Below are 27,298 nucleotides of genomic sequence, written 5' to 3'. Positions count from 1 at the left end.
CTCCGATTACATTCTAATTGAGTAAAAAGTCGCCTCATTTTCTCACCAACCTATGGAACTGTATCAAACCAGTGGATACAGACAATCAGTGTTTGTCGCTGTCACAGAACTGACTGATCCAAAGCTAAAGGTGAAAATGTAACTTTTTGTCACCTTCACTGAGGCGACAGGCCCACACCTAAAGGTCAGATCCATCAAACTTCAGCAGCGGACCTGAGCCAGTTCCTGCGGCTGTAACATGTGTGTTTATACTGTACATCAGCTCTTTGCAGCGGACTCTTCTCTTTATATACAGAAAGCTGTTGTTTATTTATTAAAGAAATTCATGTCAGAATAAGCCCATAAGAACATTCATAATAAAACATTTAAATTCCACTCCAGGAATTTCAGCAGCTTTTATGCATTTTTCATGCTTGGCTTCTTTTCCGGATGTGAAAACGACGTCCATTTTTCATCCTCAGCCTAAGTTCTTGGCAAAACACCATCATCCGCTACTGGTGAGCTCAGTGCAGCAGAGAAAACTTACAAATAGCCGTTTAATGTGTTTTTGGCCTGAACTTATTTCCAATTATTGGAAGTTGTCTGCCACCCACTCCACAGCCGAAACCTTTGGGCTCCTGTCTGGACAAGTCACGCATCAGATGGACAGCAGTTCAGTCCATTCACTGACTGGACCGAGGGTTAGACTGTGTGTGTATGTGTGTGCGTGCCTTTCGGCACAGCACTCACTGTAAAAACACTGTTTTTCAGGATGTGTGTGTGGGTGGATGGGTGTGTATGGGCTCTAGGTGCTCGGCCAGACCAGAAGAGCACCACATGAATGCAGTCCTTTTTACAGCAGCGTGTTCCTGCGCTGTTGCCGTGGTAATGTCTGTAAACAGCCTTGTCATGCCCATGGAAGACCTCGGCGGGAGAGCTGACAGTAAAGACTGAAAAAAAGAGCGAGAGAGTTATTTGAAAAAGGTATTTTATTTGATCAGCGTTTGGTGAAGGTCTTAAGCCCAGCAGCTTCTGTGCCACTTGCTGAGGTAATAAAAATAATAACCGGTAAAGGGTTAGTTCAGATTTTTCCATATTGACATCAGAGTATGTAAGCATCAGCATATCATCAGGCTGCCCCCCTCACGTCCCCCAACCAGGCTGTTCTACTCAGCACCCCTGTAAAATTGCACCCACTTTACAGAGTGAAAAGTGAAAAAACAGTGTTTGTCTGCTGTGGCCTCACGTTGCAGGATTGGTTCACTGATTTCAAACATGTGTCATTCAGTTACAATAAGAATCGGAAATACTTTTTGATCCCTCAGGTAATTAAACGAGCATCGTTGCACATGCGCACTAAACATGTAAAGCGTCTTTAGTAAACTTGGCAACTGGTAGCACAGCAAAGGTTCCCGTTTCTAAGCAAAGTAGAAACGTTTGCTTTGGACTTTGATGAGGGAGAGTAAGAAGTTTACGAACTTTAGTTTCTGATGAAATAATGGGCAATTATTTTCTTTGACTATAAAGAAACACCACGTTTTAACACGCAGTTTATCAAACGGTGGACTGTTTTTTATTATTATTATTATTGTTTCATTTAAACATTGAGTTCCTTTTTCTAATTTTCTTTTGGAATTATTTAACTGTAGAACCGAAATGATACCAAAGGGTAAAGCGCTGATATCCCAGTGCGCAGAGCTGCAGCTGCTCATCCACGAGCCACTGCTGCCCTCCAGTGTCTAAAAGGTTGCTACTGTAAATAATATATTTTTTAATATTTTTAATAAAGGAAATAAATAAATAAAACCACTTAGACAGTTGAAAGATTTTTTTTTGTAAAATCGGTGGAGTAAATAACAAAAGCAGTTAAAATGGTTAGTTTTCTCAATGGAATTTGTTTCAGTGGAGTATTCAGTGGAGTAAACTTGTGTTTTTCAGTCTAAAAAGAGCTGTTAAAAGGAGGATAAAGCGACTAACATCATTTTGGGATATTGCGGAGTCAGCAGCTCCAGACTGCAATGTCCTGCAGCTGTGGTCACAAGCACAAGGAGAAGAAAAAGAATGTAATAAAAACAACTTAAAACTTTTTCTTTTCATCCAGAACTCTGTGGATTTTTTTTCTTAAAAAGAATCAATGCCTGCAGCCTGAGTTGACAACAAGCAGCAAAGTTTTTGAGGACACACATGAAGGTGAAGTCGAAGCAGCAAAACAAGAAAAAGCAGCCTACGGCAAGCCTGCAGGCCAAAACACCACTAGCTGAAATATGTAAACAAATATACTGTATAATTACTTTGGACCTTTGCAGAATTTTATTAGGGTTGTCTAAAAACTAATGCCATTATTTTTTAAAGGTTTTATTATGTGTTGTTGGAACTTGTTGGAAAGGGTTACTTATTTCTAAGTCAACTTCCCTGGTGTCTGCCTTTGCATCCATACAGCTTCCATTTTAATGAAGTAAATTTAATTGAAAACACTTTAATCAGACGCCTGGGAAATCATCCTGTAACATCAGCATGTAACAGGAAGTTGAAGAATAGCAGCAATAGAGAGAAAAAAAATGCAAGGAGAAGCTGTTGAAGGTGCACGCTGGAAACAGTACAAAAAACACTGAAACATACCGTAACAGTGTTTTCTAATTTTGTAACAGTGTCTGTCCATCTTTTACACTAAGCTGAACTATTGTCCATCCTTGTACATGTGGAAAGTGTTTGTTTTAGAGCTGATGTCTTCGAGGTTTTTTCACACCACTAACCTGGTGGGGTTTGGATTAAACACATCCTAAACAAAACAGTACTCGCTAATACTGATACACATAAAAAGGAAATATAAATCACACCATATAAAGGAAAACCAAAAGTATACTCACACCATATAAAGGAAAACCAAAAGTCTCATTGAGCGGTAACTAGGACACTCAACTTGCGGCCCGCAGGCCAAATCCAGCCCAGTAAACTGTCCAATCTGGCCCAGGACTGGTTTCCCCAAAAAACATCAAATAATATTAAACAAAAAAGGTGATTTTTATTTAATATTTATTTAATTTTGTATGTCCTTGTGGTTTCTTACTGACAACCAGACTAGCCCGGACATGCACGGATGTTGACATTTGCTAATGTCAAGATGTTGCGGTGCTACAACAGTGGCACGTGACGGAAGAGAGGTCAGTGATCTTGCCTTACAGCAAAGTGGCATTGTGAACCCTGGGCTCTCCGTATGGAGTTGGCATGATCTCCCTGTCTGTTCTGTGTGTTCTCCTTTGGCAAGTTCTTCCTTGGCACCAAGAACAGACACAGGTTCAGCTGGTTACAGTCTTTACTGTCTGAGGTAACTGGAACTGGAATTAACAGCAAAGACTGCTGCCGCTCCATCTCCTCTCCTCAGCCAACGAGGTCATAAATGGTAAATAAGAAGATAAAATCTTTAAAAATCAGCCCGTATGGGTAACACCTTAGTGTCAGAGGAAACTTGTGTGTGTGTGAATCATAACCCCCCCCCCTCCTCTGTTTTCCCTTTTTTTAATACAAACAGTTTATTCCTGCGGTCCTAAATCATATTCTGGCTCTTTTATCATCTCCAACGACTGGAGCAAAATTAAACACCTGTTGTTGCCAGGCGGCCCCCACTTTATTTATCGCTTCTTTTACTTTATCCGCCGTCGAGGCCCCGGTGCCATTTTCCTTCGCAGCAGGTGAATCTACTTCCTGTTCTCCTGGGATATCCTCAGAGGACCAAAATGTCCGTGGGTTTCTGTCAGAACACAGAGATTTATGTTGTGGTCGTGTTATTACATTTTACAAACACTATTGTGGGTTTTAATGGAGTCTGTATTGGATTTTTTGTTTTCCTCGGTCTGAAACAAACTGAGCCATAGCAGCTTCTATATATTTTTTTCTCTACCAATGTGTTCGCTCTTTACTTTGCTTCGTGTTTGTAATAAATGTATTTGTTTGGCCTAAAAAATAAAAACAGGGTTTTTGAAATAAAGGTTACCTCAGCAGACATTCAGCTTATCAGTACCTGGAACTCATTGGGGTTTGAAAAAGGGACACCAGGAGAAAATGGTCCAATGAAAGGAACAGTTCAGTCAGTGCATCGGTGAATGAGATCATGTTTATCAAAATATGTCTGATGGTAAGAGTGAGTAAAACTGTCAGGTAAAAAGTCCATGCAGTCTTAATTTAAATTATGGGCTAATATGCTTTAAATGAGTAAATGTTATTTTATTGTTATTTTATTTACTGTTTTCCATTATCTGTTTTTATTGCTTTCCATTCCTTTATTTTCTAACTTGTATCTTCATTAGCTATGTTTTCTTCCTTAAACTATCTAACATTTTTAAAACTCTACATAATAGAGATTACTCTACACTGTAGAGTTACTTTTAAAAGATGCTATAATTATGTTTGAAGGAAGCCATTCCATATTACCCACATAACAATTTCAATATTAGTGTTCAGGAGACCGTGAAGTGAGAACAACTACCAATCCATGTTTTTATCACCACAAAAAGAAGTAATTAAAACGAACAACTCTACTACAGAAATAAACACAAGTTAGATATTTCACGGGTCGCAGACAGATCTTCAAAAACAACTTGAGACAGAAACAAAGAGGCTGTTCATAATTGTTTCTTTTTTTAATGTATTTTTGCGAATGTATTTTTGCGAATAGACGGGAGGTGAGACAAAATCAAAACTTTGAAAAAATGAAAACCTCACTCTAAATTAAACAATCAACTAAATCTGTATGTTTTTAGACAGGACCGTCCTTTTGGACCAGGTTCTGGTTTCCAGTAGAACCATGAAGACCGATTTTTTTTTTTTTTTAATTCATTGTCAAACAGATACACATGGCTTTTTACTCAACCCTCCCGCTAGATGGAGTCAATGAGGTACTGCAGGGATTCTGTACTTTTCCTCCTATCACAGCAGCGCTTTCCAAATAAAGTTCTGAACGCAGTTTACACATGATACACATTTTATTGAAAAAAAAGTTTCAAATCGTTTTTATTTCAGTGTAACAATAAAAAGACAAATGCCAATACAAAACCTTTCTCTTTTTTTTTTTTTTTTTTTTTTTTTTACAAAAGACTATTTACAAAGTGCTTTTTGTCTTGTTTGCAAAACACAGAAAACTCACAAGAGAGAAAAAAAAAGGTTTGGTTGAAATTTAAAGGAAACATTCATCAAACAAACGTATACAGCGAATCTCTGGTGAAACAACACAGAAATGCTGTTGAACTTGGGATGTTTAGACTGAGCAGTGTTTCGCCTGTGCTTTGCTCTTTGTCATTCAGAAGACCAGAAAAACAAAGAGGGATTTCCTGCGAGTTATTGGCGTTTTCTCTTGATGTTTGTGACCAAGTGAGTCAGAAACACTGAAATGAAGCTAAAGATATTCTGTGACTGCAAAACAAAACGAAGCTGGACTCGTATCCTTCCTCCTTTCCCTTTTTGATTGGTTAACTCAACCAACAAATAACCCATAATATATATATTTGTCTTTATTTACCTTTAACAGCAAATCTTTGGCTCATTGACAAAACAAAACATTTGAGAATGTTGTTACTCTTAGGTTTGGTTCAAAATGTACAACTTCTGACATTTTATACACAAAATGACCAATCAATTAGAATGACCAAAAAATATGTGTAAAAGAAATTTGAAACTCTACACAGTCCAAAATGATTTATTTCCTGGGGAGATTGTGGAAACTCTTCTTCTGCCAATTCAGCTCACATTCACTTTAATGTGTAGTCTGTAGTCTGGCTTTGGCTTTTTGCCAGTTACAGCAACTGCAAGAAACAGTGATATGACTGTTTCCACCAGTATCAGTGAGGCTGACTCGGTTCTACATATTTACATCAACATTTGCGTTGGTTTTCTCTGGCGTCTGAACTGAAGAGGTTTGTCTGGGGCATGTCCTCCATTTTCACAGCAAAACATCATAATGTTATTGTCTTCTTTCCCAAATAAAAAATTGGAGGTTTCGATCTTGCCAATTCCAAATAGTGGCCTGTGGGCCACATGCGGTCCAGACATAACCTCAAAGTGGTCCAATCTGTAGTCGTTTGAGAAACACAGAATAAAACTGAAAGAATTACTCCTTGTGAGTAAACAAAACTTTCTGCTATGGAATAGGTCAGATTGCTTCACCCCAGTGATATGCAACCCACAATGCATTTAGTATTTTTTAATATATTCATACGTTTTGGTCATGATATTGTAGTTACCACCGGTACATCAGCTACCATAAATGTCTGACCCAATTGGCTTTAGTGTTATGAAAATCTGGCTCATGTAAATTTATAATTCAATAGCCCTAGTGTAGGTGTTTCAAGTGCGCCCTCTGCTGGATCATGTCACTTTCTTTGCTCCTTCAAATCACAAATGCTCTCACATTGTTTATATTGACTTTTGTTTTATCGTTGGTATTTAATAGTTTCCTTTTTCTGTGGATTAGTCATCTTTCGTTTTAAAAACATCTCTTGGAGCTGGAGTCACTCAGCTTGGAGTCTCTTGTCCCAGCACACGTTACATTTCCTGGCAAAGTTCTGATGTTGTAGCCAGACCTGATCGCTTCTCAGCGTTCCCAGCACCTCTTGCTGCGTTTCCTCCTCCGGCTGCGGCTGTCGCTCCACTGCCATCCAGGCCCAGTGAGCGGCGATAGGCTGCAGAGAGTCGGTACAGGACTTCAGGTCGGGGGCCTGGGTGGGCATCAGCTTTTTGAGTCATTAGCATCTCAAACAGGGTGCTGACCTCGGATAAGAGAGCGCCGCCTAGTGGGCCGTCCTTCTCTGGAGTTTTACCTGCAGAAAAAAAATTCCAATAATTCTCCCTCTTCTGCAGTCACACAATTTGACAGAAAATCTGTGCCGGTTTGAGAATCCTAATTCTGAAGAATCTTTGAACATGAATGTGAAGATTCTCATTCATCCAGGTCCTGTTATCCAAAGAGTTCAGTCCAGTTTCTTACAACTAAACTCTTTGAATCTTTGAACATGTCATTTTCAATCTCAATCGTTGAGTTTAAATTACAGCACAGAGAAGTTGTTTATCCACTGCCGCCCTAATCTGCACGTTCAAAAAGTATTGTTCTTTACCTTCGATGTTTAAAATCTTTCAAATCTAAACGCACGAGGCCACAGTAAAACAGCAGCTCTCCAAAGCTAAAACCAACGATTTTCTCTGCGGAATTTGATGCAATGGTGCGATCACTTCACAAACTCCAATGTACTGATCATTCAACCCAACATGTTTTCATGATGTCATATAATTTACTGGTGCAGATTCTACTATAATCAGGTTCAGTCCTGGGTTGGCTGTGTTTTTAGTTTCTCAGTGATGATGAGTAAGCCACATGAAGAAGCAGCTTATCCATAAATATGTAAACACACTTACACGTGACTAAAATGTAATCAAAGTCAAGTAGGTTAAGCCTTTAAGAGACAAAATACCAGGAGCATATTCTTTTTTACCAAAGGTGGAGAAGGACGAGGAGTCAAGGCAATCCCGAGGACGCTGCTCACTTTCAGATGATGGTGGACCATTGGGGACAAAAACGTTGTCGTGGTAATCACCCGTGAGAGGAAGTGAGAGTCTGGCCATCCAGGCCGGGTCACTGACCTCTGAGAAGACGTCATCTGCAGAAACAAACATCAGAGACGTCAGAAATGACCTAAAAAGAAGAAATAAGATCAACCTAATCCAGGCTTTAATCGAAGGAATTGAGCGGCTAGTCATAGTGAAACACGTACGTGAATGATTTTGTTGTTTGTTTTGTCTAAAAATCTATATCTCTAAAATTTGAATTCCCGAAGTTTAACAACTCAGATTAGAGTCCAAAACAAAAACAGCATTTGTAAAAAAGCATGTGACTATAAGCGTCATTCAAAAGGTGCTATCAATGGTTGCAGTTTACTGCAGCCAGTGGATGCGCCCCCAACAGGTTGCCTGCTACTATTGTCCTACTTCCTGTCCTTCTGCAACAAAAACAGGTAGTTTGTGTTTGAGTCAGGAAAAAAGAGGAAATGACAGTGTGCGGATTCATCTGGAAGCCTTCAGCAGGCTCTTCCTGACATTCGTGACAGTCACCAAAACATCACGTCCACAGACACACACACACACACACATTGTAACACACAACCACCTCCGGCCCACACGGACCAGTTACTTTCAGAGACAGAAACCAACGTATATGCGTGTGTAGGTCTGAGTGACCAGAGTCTCAAACAAACATCCACCAAATGATGATACGTCTCATTACATTTAGTCATTTAGCGTAAAAACCTGCTGAAAATAAACACACACCAGCCATAGCTCCAGCCATTTTTTATACACGGTCTGTGCTTTAAATTGTAAGGTAATTGCAGAATATTTTACTAGCTGGTCACGAACGAGTGGAATATTCAACATCTGTCGCTCACTCCTTTAGCTTTAGACTGAGGATCTGACATTGAGTTCACAGTTCCACAGATGGCAAAGACACACACGCGCGAACGCACACAGGGACACACACTAATACACGGCTGTCATATCATCTTCACACCTGAACAATGGAACAGGTATGTGTGTCCGTGTGATTCACAGTGACAGTAGTGAAGGAGACGATGGAGTCACAGGTCGAAAAAAATAAAAAGGAAAGGAATGTGTTTCTCTGACGGCTTCATCAAAGACACACACACACACACACACACGGACACAGGTGTTAGTTACACTGATGGCACAGCCTGCAGGGTAGAAGGTGAGTCAAGCATCACACACATAAAATAAAAAACATACTCCCACATACTTTTTTTTCCCTTTCTCTCTCCAATGTCATAAAGTAGAACTGTCATCAGGTGGTAAACCCCCTTTCCTCTCCCTACGCCCCCAGGCTCCGACAAGCACAATACCAGGAAAGGGCCTGTGTGTGTGTTACACGCGTGCAAACACACACACACACACAAACACATACCTACAGTGTACGCTCGGAGAATCAGAGCAGGTCGACATTCTGTTGTGGATTTCCCAGCTTCAAAATGAGCCTCAAGTGTGTGATTTAGAAACACGTTTAGGTTTGAATTGTGTTAAACATTGTGACAACGTTTTGTCTGGAATGACAACGACCCACTGAGTTTTCCACTAATCTGATTTCAGCCTTTTATTTACACATGTACACATTAGGTTATAGTGGGCTGACAGCAGTTAAAAAGAGGTCAAGTTGATCATTGTTGGGTCTTAAAAATGTGTTTGCTGCTTTATCTCTCTGGCAGATGTCTTTCCTGACGGGAAACTAATGTTTTTAAATCACTCACTCTCACCACGCCAAAGTCCACAGAGAATTTTTTTTTAGCATTTTTAGCCCACTGAGACACAGGAAGAGCCGGTGCGTGGCTGCCTGATTAAGTAAGTTTTTGTCACTGGGGTAAATTAAAATAACAGATTTTGAAGACGAAGCATCAGAAAATATTACATCTGAACTTACATCAAGGCAGTATGAAGTAAGCAGCTTTGGTGTGGTAGAATGTAAGATAGTTATTTTTTCTCAATAGAATTTGGTTTGTATGAATTTGAGGTAAATAAAGAATTACACTTTGGTTTCTTCTTTAAAAGGTTATGTTTTGCTGACATATAGCATTGATGTTATTCTATTTATCACAGACAGTTTATAAAGACAATCATTCTGTCTTTTTGGCCAGTTTTTCAGCACAAGGAGCAAACAGAGCACGGTCAATATTATTTTACCTGCTGCAAACCAAAGGCACCAGTTCAGGAAAAAAATAGGAAACCTAACATAAACCTATCTTTCTATTTAAAACAAAAACATATAAACACAATCATCAAGTAAAATAAACCAGTGTCAGTGAGTTTGTGTTAGCAGCGACCTCCTGCCGAATCTGATTCATCTGGATAAAAGCCTTCAACCTTTGACCTTCCCTGCAGAACACATAAACCGATCACTTACAATGGAACCACACTGGCAAAGGTAGAGAAGGGGACAAAGGCAGGAAATAACACAGTGGCAGGTTTTACATTCACACATCCACCCACACAGCTTCTACTGATTCTGCTGTGTTTTTTTTCCTTCATGTTTATGATTCACGTGTCACGATGTGTGGCTTGAAATGTGAGGGAAACTGTTTTTAATGTTGGGGAGCAGAACCTCAGAGATATCAAGGATTAGTCCAATTAGAGTAAAGGCAAGGATTACAATTTGGTGTGTGTGTGTGTGTGTGTGAGTGTGTGTGAATGTGTGTGTATACACTGTGTACCTGGATTGTTCAGAAGGTTGTTCAGACCCTCTTCCAGCTGTGGGTCTATGGGTGAGTCTCTTCCAGCTTCCCAGTCCACATCTCCAGCCTCACTTTCTCCGTGTCCACTGTCTTTGGTGCTCTGCCAATCAGAACAGTCCTGACCTCCGTATCTGTGCAAAACACAAAGGACTATTACAAGTCTAGTCATATTGTTGTTGTTGGATATTGGCTCAAATCTACATCTGTATTATATAGTCATGTAACGACTGTTAGGCCCTGATGTCTAAGACAGGCTGGAGGTTTTTATTGTCAGGGCTAATTTGTGCTAATTTGAGTCACATCTGATATCAGTGGGATGGAGCCGATACTTCCCTTGCGGACACTTAATATGTGGATACATTTTTACACGAGAAACAAAAAGTTTTTTCTAGATTTGTATTCAGTTCAGAGAAGGAATAAAAGACAATTCCTGTGTGAATCTGAGCTGCAGAGATTAGAGATTTCAGATAACACTGATAAAATTCCTGGGGGGGGGGGGGGGTTGGAGATAAATGGAGTGATAAACACCGACAAACACTCTCTCACACACACTTTGTGCAGCTACAGTATCAGTTTGTAATATGTGTGTGTGTGTGTGTGGCCGTGGGCAGGCTCAGACAGGAAGTCAGATAAAGGTGAGTTCACAGACAAGTTAGTCACTTTACCAGAGTCGACACAAATCTTTTTGTCAGTAATAAAAGATTAATATCTTATCCGTCTGTGAGACGAGGTGACGCTCCCTCACATCTGAGATCTGGTTCAATCCTGTTTGATTCTTAATCCATTTTAGTTTATTTTATTGACATTTATTGTGACTGAAGGAGCTGAAAATAAAAAAATAAACTTTGATGAAGAAATTACATTAACTTTTCACCAAAGTGAACTACATTGTGTTTATTACAATATGTCCCATCGTGTTGTTGTCTCAGATATCATGATGTCAACGTTCACTGGGTAACCTTTGTCCCTGAAAACAAATCACAGAAACACACACTGTGAACTGTGATCATGTGTGTACTGCATTCAAAATGGTTCCATTGTGAATCACCTTGTGTATCAAGGCAAAACCAAATCTACATTTATCTTCTTCCCCACACACAAATACACACACACACACACACACACACAGAGTGTAGGGTGTTGAGACACTCTTCCTGTGACATTGAGTGTTAGATGTTGTGTCCTGTTTTCGTGTCCCTGTTATTTCAGTGGCTGCAGGTCAGTCGGTCAGAGACAGAGGAAGACATTCTTCACCTACAACTTCTGTCCTTCACCACTTCAAACAATAGCAAAAACAACCGTCACGTCGGAGACAGTGACACAACAGAGACTTCCTATATATTTAATTGTTTTTACATAAAAATATTTATATAACTATATATATATACACCAGATACTAGATAGTACTAGATCTCCCAATTTAGTCAATCCTTTCAAATACTACCTAATGTTCCACTGACACAGAGCTGTGCTGACTGTGGCTATGTGAGCTATCAAACGTAGCTCACACATGATGTTTTGCTGGTAGTTAAGGACAATCTGGCCTTGAGTATCTGCTAATTTGTGCTAATGAGGTCAATATTAACATTGTACATAGTCATAGCTAGCAAATGTAGGTGGGACTATTAAGTGTTTTCTCTGTAAGTTGTCTTCAGATTCCATACCAGTGTGAGCACTAGGTCCCAAACAGACCAAAACTCACTGGTAATCACATGTAACTCACATGAATTTTGACATTTCCCACTCTACGGCCCCTTTTTTTACCCATGGCTCTTTAGTTCACCAAATTGTGGCCCACGTGGAATACACAGACTATGACCATACACAAACCACAGGTAGTTTGTGGACATTCTCAGTCATCCACGTCATCATGGACTTGAGGTTAGTCCAGTTGCCGAGTTTAAATTGCTTTTGAGATAACTCGCAGGTAGAAATAACACAACGCTTCCACAATTTCATGATACAATCTCAGCAGTTTCAAGCTTCTTTAAAGGAATGTTTCATCCTCACACATGTAAACATTAACATTCAGGTTAAAGAGAAACATGTGTGAGCTATCAGATGGAGTCTGACCACAGCACGGAGGAGATCACAGTCCTTCAAATGCAGACATCCAAATCCTCAACAAAGCTGTGGTGCTGGAGTGAAAGGGATTTCTGTCATTTTATAGATTAGATCAGTCGTGGGTGTTTCCAGATGTTTTCATAACCCAAATTCTCATATTCCTATTTCTGTTTTTTATATTATTATTCTGTATCGCGGCCACAGAAGCATGAACTCCTTATTAAACTCATTCTGCTGTTACGCAGCTGCTCAGTTGAACAAAAAAGACAGATTAGAGCAGAACTCATTAGAGGGACAGTCCATAGCTCAATGTGGTTTTATGAAACTCTGACACAGCTGTTGGTGCTGGGTTGCATGACAGAGACAGATGTGTGGAGGCTCTCGAAGGAATCCAAGAAGACAGTGTAGGCGCGTTTCAGCCTCTGAACTAAAGACTAACGAACCTTACAAACTTTATTTAACAAACCCAATTTCCCAAAAAAAATTATGCTTACTAAAAATAAAAAACAGTTTGGAATATTTAGTTAAATCTGTTAACCAAGCAGAAGGACGTTTTCAGAGAATTGAAGTAATACATATTTGCAACACACTCAGTGCAGAGGCAAAGTCACATTAATTAGGTTACAGGTGACAGTTTCCCAGTTTAAGTGTTCACAGGTTTGGGTATCAGAATTGTGTATAGCAGTGTTTCCCAACACTGCAAATATGTTTCATTAGGAAAACCCCACGGCACAGCATCAAACAAAATTCAGTAAGTAAAAAAAGTAGACAAAAAGTATATGTAATAAAATATAATAACCTTCTAGTTTAAATATACTCACAATTCACTAAAATCTCGGCCTGTTTAGTCAAGGACAACGCTGATATACTCGCAGGAATTGAAGAAAGACACTCACTCACTCGGGGGGGTACGTCTTGGCAGATGTTAGCAAGAGATTTTCTAAGGATTTTCTGCTCCCACCATAATGACATAGTGGTAACATGTGTGGCATTGGGAGACGTCTGTTTGTAAAGGTCAAGAGGGGAAGTGGTAGTTTTGACACCCCAATGCTTTTGATTTGATATGAACATCTGCCACATTTGGAATTTAGGAGCAGCCTCTTCATTGTACATGTACAGACTCATATAAACAAAACAGAACTTGTTCTCAGCATTCAACTTATCGCTGGTAAGCAGACGATCTCAGGGAGCGATGGATTTGTTTTTTTTTTTTTTGGTGCCTGTCCAACACTGCCACAGCAGCACTGGAATTAGCCACTCTCTGACGGCAGGCACCTTCTCTTACCACAGACCAAAGGTTGTTCCACATTGGACTGAAAAGCTTTAACCTTCACTTCTGTTGACTATCAAGTACCTTCTGCCTGCCCTTCAGATGTCCACATAGTCCTCTGAAACACACATGTTTTCTTTTCGTTGTTGCCGCAGCAGCATGTGGGTTTCCCTTAGCTCTTGCATGTGTTCTATGTTGATGGCAAATTCCTGACTGAGTTTGGAGGCAGAGCTGACTTGAAACTCCCGCAACTGTCGGAGGAGATCCTGCTTTGTCCTCTCCGCTGTTCTTTCCGTCTCCTTCTGCTTTTCATAAAGTTCATTCAGCTGAAACTTGAAGTCCCTGACCATTTTTTTGTGCATGTACAGGTGTTCAGCATCCTTTCTCCACACGCACTGCAGATCTCGCAGCCTCTCCTTCAGACGAGCTATCTCCTCCTTGTGCCTTGTCACCATCGGGGGATCTTCTTGTCTTTTCCCACGAAGCAGATCGAGGACTGCACTCAGTGTCTCTATGTTGGTTTTCATCCGTGCTCTGGCCAGCGGCTTACGCTCCATTAACATCTGCAGTTTGGCACATTCAAGCTTTTGCGAGACGTCCATGTCCCAGCCTTTGATGTAGTCTCTAACACGAGTGTCCAGACTGGACACGTGATCTCTCTCATCATCGTTCTTCTTTTTCTTCTTGTTACGACCTCTGATCACCTGTGCAGCTTCAGTCAAGTACTGAAAGACTGATTGCATTTTGCCCGTTTTTTTTTTATTACACAAACTGTTGAAGTCCGAGTAAATGCATTTCGTGCAGAAAATGCATCTATCCTTGTTGTTTGTCGTTGTTTCCCATTCTTTTGCATCGTTGTGTCCCTCCTTCAGTGGAGGAGCTGCTGTGTTTACTGTTGTTGTTGGTGGAAATGGTTTTCAATTGTAGTTAACAACCATGACATTGTTTAATTTTCTTCTTTTGCAGCATAAACTCTGTGACCTACTCTGATGTCACAAGTTGATTAGAAGATCCGTCCTTTGATTTGTGCGCCAGGGCAGATCAAAGGCAATGATAACAAACAGCCATAAAAAACAGACAAAAAAAAGATGAATTTCCAATTCAGAGGTCCACAGTCAGAATGCTAACAGACAGGCTGAAAACGTTTCCGCCCAAGTGTCCACAGTGAATAATATATCTTATACTGTAAAGAATCTCACAGTTCATCTCATTTTGTTTTTTATTGTGTATTTAAGTGTTTAGTATCCTAGTCTTTGACTTGTGCACTTCTGCGAGGATTATGTCTTAGTTAAATCGTCATTTTTCTTAGACATGTGTCTTTAATACACAGTGATGTTCCCACCTGAGGAACCAGATCTTGAATAACATTTTTGTTCATTTGGGACGATGGATTTTAAACAAGCGGTTCTGTCTCTACAATTACAACACAACATGTCCCCTTACTCAGCACTTCCACATAGCTAAAGCTTTCTAAGGTGGAATTCTGACATCGACAACAAATGCCTTTCATCTACACTCCTATGAAGTACCAAATGTACAATTAATAACTTTAAAAAAACTCTTAAAAACTTGCAAAATTGTTGTTAAACATGAAGGGTTTATAGAGTGAGTAGGCCATCATTATGGAAACCAACTCTCATAAAGAACATCACAAAAAAAGATTTATCAGAGAAGTCAGACTAAGACATTCATTTTTATAGAGGAAAAAAGAATATGATGGAGAAGCCTCCTGGTGGAAATGAAGAGGAGGAGGAGAAGGGGGCTGATGAAGAAAATAACACAATGTGTCTAAGCGCTCTAAAAATTCAAGGAAATACTGATATGGAGAATTCTTGCAAACCCCACAGGATTTTGGAGGCAGGAGACAACCCAGCTGACTGGTACCAGGAGGTGGACAGAGTCCTACCTCAGCTCAAAGTCACTGTCAGGTCAGATAACAAGGACTGGGGCTTTCACAAGGAGCAAATGCATCAACACAGAGAGGGGATCAAATCGTCCCTAAGTGAGGTCGAGGGCTACCTGGGCAAACTGTTGGAGGGCATTAACAAGGCTCAGGAAAAGGTCTGCGCCAGAGAAAAGTACATCAACAAACAGCTGGAAGAGCAGATCTGTGAGTACCACAATGTTCAGGTAAAACTGAAGGAGGTCAACGAGCTGTACCAGCAGGCCAGTGAAAGGGTGAAAGAGAAGACTCAAATCCTGGCAGAGCTCAACGGTAAAATGGACGACGCCAAGCAGGAGATGGAGCTCAAAGTCAGCAGCATGTCTGATGGAGCTCCACTGGAGAACATCAAGCAGAGCTTAAAGCAGCTGAGGAAGGAGATTGTACAGATGGATGTAAGAATTGGCGCCATCCAACACACACTACTGCGGGCCAAGGTCAAAGAAAAATTCAACAAGGCGCAAAACACGCAGACCATGAACTAAGTTCTGCCCACATGAGTGGATGGGGTCACAGATTGTGTACATATTAACTTATTTGGTGACAAACCCATGACCTCTCACAACCAGACTCATACTGAGCAACACTGGCTGTTAATCTCAATGCAACCACACAAGTCTGTGGTTTGTGATTCTGTAGAATCTATTGTCCAGTCAACGGGACCAACAAATATACCATCAAATATACAACTGAAATTATGTTCTACTGAAGACAACTTGAAACTAGTGGCTAATAAGGGTTTATCTTACGTTGCAGGATTAGCTGAGCTTATCTGGTCTTAGAGGAAACAAATATCAGTTTGTCTAAATGTTGTTAAAAGCTCACTATGCAAGGAGAATGTTGGCGTAAAGTTGTATCAATTGTTGGAGGTGTACAGCTCTGCACCACATTTAGCCGGGCCGGTCATATCAACGGCAAACACGCGTCTGTCAGGCGGTGCATGGTTTCTTATATCGAGTCCACCATTAATCTCCAAACATGTATATACTCATGTTAAAGGACAAAATATAGAACTATGAAGAAAGACTTGCAATAGTGCTCACACCACCACCTGCAGGGGAGAAGGGGAACTACATGTTCTCTGTTACAAAGTCAGACTTACTAAGTCAAACCATGCACACTATTTGCTAAAGACTATCCTTAAATGATCACAATTATCCCAAATAGGCAGTACTGTTGGTAAGTCAAAAATATCATGTAGATATCCTACATCTAGTCCTAGTTATTTATTGTGCACATTTGTTTTATTTGTATATGTTAGTTTCTAGAATATGTAAAATCATTTATTACACAAGTGCCTTGTCTTTTTATCTATTTCTTTGTTTTACGTTGACAACAACAAATAGGATATACTTTTGTTCTAGATCTTTATTTTCCATTTCAGGACATTTGTAAATATTTCTACTTTCTAATTTGTTCATACTTATGTGAGTTAGTGCGACATTTTTGTTCACTTGAAACAAGACAGACATTCAGGATGGGCTTAGGTCTTGTTAGGCCTACGACCCTGATAGCCTAAAAACCGGAAGTGGAAAAATGTATTCAAACACATGTATTCTTATTTATTTCTGTCAATAAGCCCGCCCCAGTGTTCTTATTCAGGACCTTTAATTATGTTTTAGATGAAAGCTGTTTACAAAAAAATGTCTGAAAAAAAAAAAACAGAATTCAAAATATGAAAGCAGAGGGAGTTTTGGAGGTTTGCACTTTGTTGTGGTTTGACTAAGTTAACATCAGAGGATGAGGAGGGGGATGAGGGGGAGGAGAAACAGGAGGAGGACTGACCTGTTGCGATGAGAGTATTTGTTCCCTCGGAAGTTTGGCCTTGGCTGCAGCTGCCCCTGTCGGAGGAGGGAGAGGAGCTGAGAGATCTGCTGCAGGAAGGAGGAGAAAGAGGAGGAGGGAGGTTAATTAGTTAGTCTCCTAACTAAGGTGAATCTGAACCAATTATTCTCCACACAGCAGAGTCACAAAACAACAAATTCAGGCTAAATAACAGAGGCAGCAGTGACTGAAGAAGTCGCCCAGGATAATGATGTTGAAATTGTAGATTTTCTCACAGAGGTTTGTGTCTGAAGTCGAACATTTTTCAAATGGTGTTTTCTGTGTAAACTGCTAAAAACTTTGGTTTTCTGCCTGAGAAGTTTGGATGAGAGTAAAAAAACATCTCATAATATAGAAGACTCAGGTTGACATGGATTTCCTGCTTTTACTGAAAGCCTGTATCTCAGCGACGAGGTAATGGTGAGTTAGAATGTCATAACATTAAAAATAAATCATTCAGGGTGGTTTTGAGCAAATGCAGATAAAAAGTTCATAAACATCCTCTCTCTATTGGTGTGTGTGTGTGTGTGTGTAGCTATGTTTGTGTAATAAGTTAGCTTAACAGTGTGAGAACGACCAGCTCACAGACTTTCTGCTGACAGCTGCTATGTTTTAGAGCAGATACACACAATAGGGAGGAAACACATGCACACACACACACAGATACGCACACACTGATGTGTGCATGTGCACGCTAATATTTGACTTTGTTTAAACCGTGACATTTGTGTGTTTTCTGCACGTGTGCACTGCTGCCGCACCAACAGGAAGTGGCCTCTGCGTAAAAGCCTATTCTTCTCAGACACATTTCCTTCCAGGATGGACTCCAGAAATTCAGACCAGTTAGGAGAAAGACAGAGAGAGTGAGTGAGAATGGGCGAATGTACTGTATGAACATCTGTGTGTGTGTGTGTGTTAAAGTGGAGGTGAAGCCTACTGGCTGCTGGGTAAAAAAAGAAAAGGCCTCTTCCTTTCACTAATGCGATTCATGTGAGTGTCAGACCTGATTGAGCTCCTTTGTTCTGTCTGCTGGGCGTCGCCTGCGACTTCCCTGGCTGATGCTGCTTTATTTTTATATATTATTGCTTCTGATGTCACCACAACAAATAAAGCTAAATGCATTTCTTGAATTTTTATTTATTAATTTTCTTTCATTTCTGAATTATTTATTGAGTGTCAAAGTAGTGTCAAAGTACTGCAGAGGATTTAAATCCTCTAGAATAATAGTCATTGGTCTGTGCACAAAAACCCAATTTGCACCAGAATGCTTCACAAACATTAAGTTTAAATTATTAAACTTAATTATTTATAATTTTATGACATGTCTCTGAGCAAATATCTGTAGATGGTTGACAAATAATTCAACAAACACGCCCATTTTTTGGAGTAAAAACAACAGAATATAAACATCTTTATCCATACATCACATACATACATCTTTACTGCTTCAGTTGTACTGCTGTACACACTTCCTCATTGTTTTATACAGGTATGTCACCAGGTGTAATTTGTACACCATCCAGCTCACACAACAGAGACCACAGACTCCTGAACTGTTGCTGTGGAACAATGAAACGCTTTTTCATAGGCTGACCTAGAGACCCAGGCATATCTGAAAACTGTATTTATGAATCAGACATTTTGGTTTTTCCTGCGTTTTCTAAGAAACTCAATCACACTCTTTTTTGACCTGAGGTTTATAGAAGACTAACACTGCAGCATTCCATAACAATAGAGCCACATGTTTTTGAATGTAAAACCCATTTAATCAGAAGAGAGAGGGAAGTTTGAGTAGACATTATCCTCCAGTCTCTGTGCCGCTTCAGTGTCCTTTTGCTTTTTTTAGTCTGAAATGTTTTTTTTTTCCTCTCAGCTGAAGTCAGTAAAAGTGATTTTTGGGTCATTTGTTAGTGACACAGCGGCATGTTAGAGTGATGTCAGCTTCCACTACAAACACATCTCAGCTTACTTTGGCTGACCTCCCCCACAACAAACTCCCCCTAACCTCCTTCATCCCAGAGAGCAGAGGAGAAGCTCAACCCCCTCGTCTCCCTCTCCCCACTGACCCTCCACCCCCAGCCTCTTCACTCCTGGACTGGTTTCAATATGAATCTGATATGGGATATTTGACTTTTTCAACAAAATGAACTGTCAACTTTTTTTCTGGTGTCTGTGACACATGAGCACATGAATAAACTCTTGGGCTTCGCAGCCATCCATCAGCTTCTCTCACACACACATGCACACACACACACAGACGTCTCCAGCCGTCAGCCTTAAGGCCGTCTGAGCAGAGAGGCTGTTGGGAAAATGTAAGAGAAGCTGGTTTGTGTGTGAGATGGGGGTTTGCAGACTTACATTCTGCTCTCTAATGGACTTCACTTCAGATTAATCTCAAAGCCTGCCAGAGGTAGGGCTGGGGGCAGGAGAGGGTGGGGGGGGACGATTAATTACACTCCTGCACTAAAGTGTAAGCACATGTTGGAGTAAATGTGATCACACATGTATGAATGAAGGGAAATGACTTTGAAATGAGAGCCAGCAGCAGCAGCAGCCGAACAGTCTTTAAGCAACAGTAGAAAATATAAATGTTGAATCATTAATGAAGGCTGGGTTCATTACAGCCAATTAAATGACACTTGATATTGTTACAGGATGTAACATCAGGGACGCAGAGGCATTCTTTATGCAATGCACAGATATTTGAAAAACTAACTTGTGGAGCAGTAAATTTAAGAGTCTGATTAGTGATTAATTATATGTTTAATTAATGTATTCTCATTTGTGTATACAGAAGTAAATATATGCTAATTTATTTAATCCAATATTTTTGGTTTGCTTAGAACATTAACTTTAAGCTGTTGTGACACCTTTGGACCATTAGTTTAATTTGTGTGCAGCATTCTCCAGTGATGATGGTTTGAGTTGAGGCTGTTACTTTGGGTTAAATGTCACAAACTGAAGTTTGTGTTTCTCTCACTCTCCCTTAATTACCTGCATGACATAAACAACATGTTGAATTATTGCTCCATCCGTCATTTTATGTTATTATAGGAAATCACTGTTTGACATGAGTGGAGCAGGTGGCAGCTTCTATGCTGCTACGATGTAAAAACATTATATTTTCCCTAAAGACTTTGGTGAAGGATAGCGAACAGTTTCCAAACCTTACTCTGCTCTGGAGTTATTGTGTTTGCTGGTTAAAATATGTATTCTTGGTGCTCAACAAGCAGGCATTTTTAGTTAACTGAATTATGGATCTGAACTTTTGCTATTTTATTAATATTATGCAAAAAAAATTGATGTCAAAGTCTATGCTTATAATTTAAATTATATTTACAAACAGTTAGACAATGAGCAGATTATAGCTCAATGGTGCATGTCAAGCAGGCAATTTCCTGGGGCCCCAAACAGGATGGGAGGGGCTAACAATGGTGTAATAAAAATTACACCATTGTTAGCCCCTATAATTTCATTTATCTCTCAGAGAGAGAAATTATACAAATTAGACATTTATACCCAAGCTATACTGGTTTTGGTCCAGAACCAATTAACTTAAGGTCTCCAAATTTGCCATGTAGCAACTGTGGACAATAGATGAAAAAATGGCAACAGCTTTCTCACCTGCACCTCTGGTGAAGCAGAGGACAGCTCAATGGAGTCTCCAAACGCTGCCATGGACAGACGAACCAGGTTTCTGAGCATTTGCCGATGCTCTGCGTCTCGGATTCCCTGACTTTCCGATGTCTTTGGCCTCCTGAGAGTAGCTTGTGACCCCATACATGCCTGGTCAGCCTCTTCCTTTTTAGGTTGAGTTTTGCGCTTTAATGTGCTTGAATATGATGTTGAAGATGATGATGAAGTGTTCCTGGTTTTTCGGGTTAGAGTTTGGTAGGATGATGCCGGCGTCAGAGGTAGGAGAGAGGAACCATCAAGTTCAATGTTTCCAGGTTTTCTGAGAGTTCTGCAGTGATGGGTTACTGGTTGAGTTGTTTCTCCTTCTGGGTAGCCTTGAGAATGAAAGCTTGTGTTCAAGATTGATGGCATTAAGTTATATTCTCTTTCTTTTTGTTGCTCCACTGACAAAGCTGGAGGTGGGGACAACGGCTGGGCTTCACTGTCATCCTCAGAAGACTCTTCTTTTCTTCCGCGTATTACAGGGATAAGCTGAATGTCAGATTTTCTGATGTTCTTCTGTGGTCGACGAGGATGGCGCGTGTAGGTCGATTCCGCCTGTCTGCAGTTGTAAGCGCGGTTGTCCCTTTTCTCAGGGCGGCACAGTGTTGTCACCAAAGCAATGGCAAACAGAAGCAAGAGGCATGTAGCACCCAGGCAGACAGCTATCATCATTGTGAAACTTAGCTGCCCACTGTTGCCAGGTGATGAGTTCTTCAGGTGGTCCTTGAGATTTATAAATGTTACCTCTAAGCTCACTTTTGTGGTCAAACTGGGTGTACCCTTGTCTGATACAGAAACATCCATCTTGAATGTTTTCCCAATTAGCTCAGTTGCATTTGTGGTGTTAACAAAGAGCTGCCCTGTAACCTGATCCAACACAAAGAGACCTCTGGGGTTTCCATGACTAATGAAGTACTGAAGTTCACTATTAATCCCTGAGTCTGCGTCTTCAGCTTCTATGGTGGAGGCAAGAAATCCAGTGTGTTCTTTCCCAACAGGAGGACTAATTGCCATATCAGATAGCATGTCCTCCATTTCTTTACCAAGTTCTGTCACTATCTCCCCTCGGTCTGCATTAACAGGTACACTCAAAGACACTACATCATTTTTAGGTTTTGGTTCCTTAATGACAGGATAGTTGTCATTCACATCTTCTAAATCAATTTGCACAGTTGCTGTGCTGGTAAGTCGTGGATGACCATGGTCAACGGCCTCTACAATAAAAGAGTAGCTTTTGGATTCTTCATAATCCAGAGGATGATTAATGCTTATAACACCACTGGTTGGATGGACAGAGAAAGACTGGGTGTTGTTGATGCTGTTAGAATTGTAAATGAAATAAGATACTCTTCCACCGAGATTCAGGTCAACATCGTTGGCCTCAACTTTGAGAGCGTGGTAGCCTGCAACATTGTTCTCTTTCACAGTAATCCTATAGTGGGATTTAGTAAACACTGGGGCATTATCGTTCTCATCTAGAACATGAACAGGCAGTTGTTTAACAGAAGACAATGAAGGCTCGCCATGATCCTGGGCAAGGAGAATGATGTTGTACTGCATTACCTTCTCTCGATCCAACTGGCCATCAGTTACAATCATATAATTGTCACCTTGGATGTGCTTGAGGCGAAAAGGACCAGATCCCTGTTCAATCCGTACTGTCACTCTGCCGTTGTTCCCTGAATCTGCGTCAGAGACCATCACCAGAGCCAGAAAGGTGTCAATCCGTGCTCCTTCTAGCACCGTTGCCGCAGGTGATTCTGGTGGAGTCCAGGTCATGTGTATCCTTGGTGCATTATCATTGACATCTGTTAGCTTTACATGTAATTTGCAGTGTGATGGGATTGCGTTGGGCCCTTGATCTCTGGCCTGGATTACCACTTCATAAGAGGGGTGGGCCTCATAGTCTAGGGGTGCTCTGAGACTCACAGCACCGCTGTGGGGGTCCACATAGAAGAGCCTTTGCACTTCTAAACGAGTGTGCTTACTTAACAAATACTCCACTTCTCCATTAGCACCCTGGTCAGGGTCAGTAGCCTTGAGGTTGATGATGGTTGTCCCACGGGCTGTGTCCTCTGGTAGCTCCACAGTGGGTGTGGAATTCTCAAAGGTGGGACTGTTGTCATTGGAATCCTGAATGATGATTCTAACTATTGTACTCCCAGATTTGGGCGGATTGCCCTTATCCCACGCCACCAGTGTAAGGTTAAAAGAGCTTTCCACCTCCCTGTCCAGTGCCTTAATGACGACAAGCTCTGCTTGTTTTGTTCCTTCCGGACCAACAGTCACATCCAAAGCAAAGTGTTGGTTAACAGACAGTGAGTACGTTTGGAGGCCATTCGGGCCAGCGTCTGGATCCACCGCACGGTCCAGAGGGATTCTCATTCTGAGGCTGGCTGTCTCTGAAATCTCCACCTCCTGCAGAGTGCTGGGAAAGGTAGGGCTGTGGTCGTTTAGGTCCATCACCTCCACATGAACCCTTAAGCAGTTCATAGCACCACTTTTCCTGTACAGGACACTGAAGGCCACCTCACACAGGTCAGAACCTCGGCACAGCGCCTCCCTATCCAGTCGTCCTTGGGTGGAGACAACACCATCTCTGGTGCTGACAGTGAAGGGAAGGGCTCTTCCGTTTTCTACCACCTGGAAATCTTCCAGGGGACCAACCTCGTCTCTCCGCCGGAGGTCATCCAACAGCCGGCCGACCTGAGTTCCTGGTATCTGCTCCTCCTGAACTTGGTACTGGATAGTTATTGATGATGACTCAGAAGAGTGAGACTCGGAGCAAAGAACCAAAACCAGAAGCAAAGGCAGCAGCATGATGATGGCAGGTATAAGTATTTTCTTCTGTCCACTCACTAAACTGACATTTTGTTTACATTCAGTCTAAAAATACTTTTGAAACTTTAAAATTAAAACAACTAAAAAGACCTTTTCTATATTCCGATATAAATAAAAAATTACTAATATACCTAACTCTAAGAAAAGTATCTAGAAAACAAAAAGAGACATAAGGAGACAGAATCATAGCCTCATCAGCCTCTCCTTCAGCACTCTTTTATCTGCCTCATACTGTAACTCACTCATGCTGCTGCCGCTGCTGGGATCCGGCCTCCTAGTTCATCCTACACTTTGCAGAGTTTTTCTTGAACTGGTAAAGTTTGGATGTGGGTTTCCACATGCTCTGGAAGCAGCAACCAATCAGAAGATCAGGAGGAGGAGAATCCACACTCCACACACAAGAAAATCCCTCCTCTCCTTCCTTCTCCTCTGCTGCCCTTAGGAAAGTCAGAGGCACCACTGTGAAGTGTTTTTTTAACGAAACACGACACCACCACCATTAAAACCCCCAACCCAGAAAAAAAAAAACTTAAAAAAACTAAAAAAAAAAAAAAACCTAAAAAAACTAAAAAAAAAAAACTCAAAACCCTCTGCCTGGTCATTTAAATCTTTTGTAGATTTGGTGTTAAGTTAAAACCTACCAGCAGGTCAAACTTGGGGTCAGGGCAACGAGAGACAAGTCACTTAACTCCCATCAAAGTGATGTATGGACACATGGGGGGTACTGACAACCAAAACACAAACACAGAAAGAAGATAGACCATCATTTAACATGAGGTGACAGCTTCAGACCTGGTGGTAACACTATTAACATTTCTTGTAACAACTTTTAAAATAACAGCAACGCAGTAACACTTTAAAATGCCGTTGTGGAAAGGTGTTTGCAAATTTACACAGTGAAGTGTTTATTTCTTTAGCTGTTTCTTAGTGTTGGGTAAAACATTCCCTAATCAGATCCTACAACATGTGAAAAATAACTTCATTCAAGGAGAAATATATACCAGGAAGAATTTAAGATTGTTTTCTAGCAATGTTTTTTTCTCTCTCTCTCTCTGAAGTCTAAGCATGTGTACAGTTGGCAGCCGTTCGGTTAGGATGGAGGCTGAAGCAGTCCTTGAAGATTCAACCAGCTATGACATGAATGCTGAGACTTTAGAAGCCTGTCCTTAATGTGACAGAAGCCACATTCCAGCTCTTGATTATAATTATTATGAAGAGCTATAGCAGTTAGAAAAAAGTTTGTAGCACGACTGGGCGTAAGCTCAGTCTGCCTATCTTTCCAGAGCAGAACAAAGTTTAATAATGTTACAACCCTGAACTATGTCTTTGAGTTAATGAGGTGAAGAAAATACTAATGAGAATTATTGATCACCTGTTATCCCCCCTTCAAAGGGGATTTTATTTTTATTTTTTTATTTTAACTTGTATTACAAAGGATTAGAGCTTCTGATGAAATCACTGCAAAACTCAACTGACACAGTTTTCAGTCTGTGCGAGTTGACTTTTAAGTCTCAGAAACCTTGACAACCTCAAATTAAAACCATTAAAGCCAGTTGGTGCTCTCAGATCCACCAACAAGAGATAAATATTTTCCCAGTGCGCACAGAGCTTATTTTTCATTCAGTCCCAGAAATATCCTGCAGGCTGAGAGAGAGAATCAGGCTGTGGAGGCTTCAAGCGTATCATTTTTCTCTCTCCCTCTCTCTGTGTGTTTGGAGACTGTGTAAGCCATAGGTCAGCTGTCAGTGAAAGATGGACGAGCAGAGACGTAAAGGAGAAAAACTCTTACTTTACTGTACATGGAAAAACATATTTCAGTTTGGACAGAATTTTAGTCATTTGAACAAACATTGTTTATGATGTGATTTGATGACTGTTAAAATACTTGATGTGATTTTAAATGACTAACATCATCATTCTGTCATTGAAGGACAGAGATTTTTATTTATGACACCAGTTTGTGTGAAGGACTTTGAAGGTTAAAAAGAACTCTGGTCAGTCAACATAAACAGTAGCTGTAATACAATATAATATTTCCTTTTTTTTAATGAGGTTCCCTTGCAATACTATTGATAATTTAAACATATTTACAGGCAAAAAAAAAGAATAGAATAGATGCTTTCCCCTGAGGCGTATCTAAAGAGATGTTTGTGTGAACTGAAGCTAATTTGGAAACATTTTACGGTGGACGTTCTATACTTACAAACTTTATGGAGTGTTCGTTGTTGTTTGACTAAAACCTGATCTGGGGTGGTAACTCAAAGAGCATAGGGTCAACCAATCAGATTAGATTATCAACAAAACAAACACCATCAGCCTCCTGTCTGCAGCCAATCAACTGTCATTGAGTGTGTGCGTAACGGTAAGAGAGCTTTAGCAGATACACTCACTGAAACACACACTAGCTCATCTGTTTCCAGTTAATCTACCACCTGTAGAAGTGAGTGTGTGTGTGTGTGTGTGTATGTGTGTGTGTGTGTGTGTGTGTGTGGTCGAAACATTCCCTACCATCAATGCGACTCTCTGAAAGCCTTTGAACATTAGCTCTTTTAGACCTCATTTACAAAAGGTCTCGTCTGGAAGACATAGAAACATCTTAGAGTGGGCTGCAAATTTAAACCAACAAAGGATTTTTTTTTCACTCACTCCTTCCTTTCCCAGGAGGTCCACGGTAGTACAGTGACCTTTTCAAACAGCAGACTGTAATTATATTTTTTGCAAATACCTATGATGGTTTTTTTATTATTATTACTGTGGTTTATTATTCAGGTTAGTGTTAGTGGAGTTTTTTATGTTTTCTACCGTGTCACAAGATAATTAATTTATAGCTGAAATATTATGGAATATATGAAAGAGTTAAGAAATAAAATACATCTTGCAAAGTACCATAATAGTAAACTCACACATCTGGTAGCTTTCTCGGACAGACTTGTGTTTAACATCTGTGTGTCTGATCATTACATCTGCATGTGCACTTATGCTTGAATGTGTCCTTTTGTGTGTATTTGAGACCCTGGAACTTTCTGGTATAAACACTAACTGAACACTACTGGACCTTTACTGGTCTGTTGATATTATTACATTCCATGCACAAGATGTGCAGACACAATAGTGTGACGGTCAGGTTGCAACATGGGTTAATGTGATCCTGACCTCTAGGCAGCCTGAATGAGCAAAGTTTTTTTCTCTCTCTCTCTCTCGTTTTTACTGTCTGCTACGGGTTGGGATTTCACTAGAAGTCACTGCTGTACTACTACTTGGTAGAATCTCGCACCATGTGATTTACTCTGTGGTCTTAAAGTTACTTTTAGAATCATATCTGCTAAGCTCATGCCACAGGCACATGGCCAGGTAAAATGTCTTTATTGAGAGGTGTGTGCATGTGTGTGTATAAGTGATTCCTTGTGACCCCATTAGCAGCCTTTT

General features: G+C 40.5%; 1 protein-coding gene across 2 annotated transcripts; it reads right to left on the bottom strand.

Annotated features, from left to right (window-relative positions):
* Positions 1–5,036: 5,036 nt before the first annotated feature.
* On the bottom strand, positions 5,037–24,389 carry pcdh12 (protocadherin 12). 2 transcript variants are annotated; one of them, XM_025062947.1, is made up of 5 exons: positions 20,978–24,389; positions 17,315–17,400; positions 10,233–10,384; positions 7,458–7,622; positions 5,037–6,788 (listed from the first exon to the last, which is right to left on the bottom strand). In XM_025062947.1, the coding sequence occupies exons 1-5, from the start codon at positions 23,849–23,851 to the stop codon at positions 6,514–6,516; spliced, it is 3,552 nt and encodes a 1,183-aa protein (XP_024918715.1). In that variant the 5' UTR covers positions 23,852–24,389; the 3' UTR covers positions 5,037–6,513. The 2 variants fall into 2 exon arrangements, with proteins under 2 accessions (XP_024918715.1, XP_008325440.1); XM_008327218.3 differs by having other exon boundaries at positions 17,315–17,403; positions 20,978–24,387.
* Between the last annotated feature and the right edge of the window lie 2,909 nt (positions 24,390–27,298).

Source organism: Cynoglossus semilaevis, chromosome 15 (genome assembly GCF_000523025.1).
Source record: "Cynoglossus semilaevis isolate Cse_v1.0 chromosome 15, Cse_v1.0, whole genome shotgun sequence".
NCBI classification, from domain to species: domain Eukaryota; kingdom Metazoa; phylum Chordata; class Actinopteri; order Pleuronectiformes; family Cynoglossidae; genus Cynoglossus; species Cynoglossus semilaevis.
This window is presented reverse-complemented; position numbering and strand designations above follow the sequence as displayed.

Coding starts and splice junctions, on each gene's coding strand:
- pcdh12 (XM_008327218.3), bottom strand. CDS start 23,851: ATGCTGCTGCCTTTGCTTCTGGTTTTGGTTCTTTGCTCCGAGTCTCAC. Junction 17,404..20,977: donor CTGCTTCACCAGAGGTGCAG/GTGAGAAAGCTG, acceptor TCCTTCCTGCAG/CAGATCTCTCAGCTCCTCTC. Junction 7,623..10,232: donor CAACCTTCTGAACAATCCAG/GTACACAGTGTA, acceptor TTGTTTCTGCAG/ATGACGTCTTCTCAGAGGTC.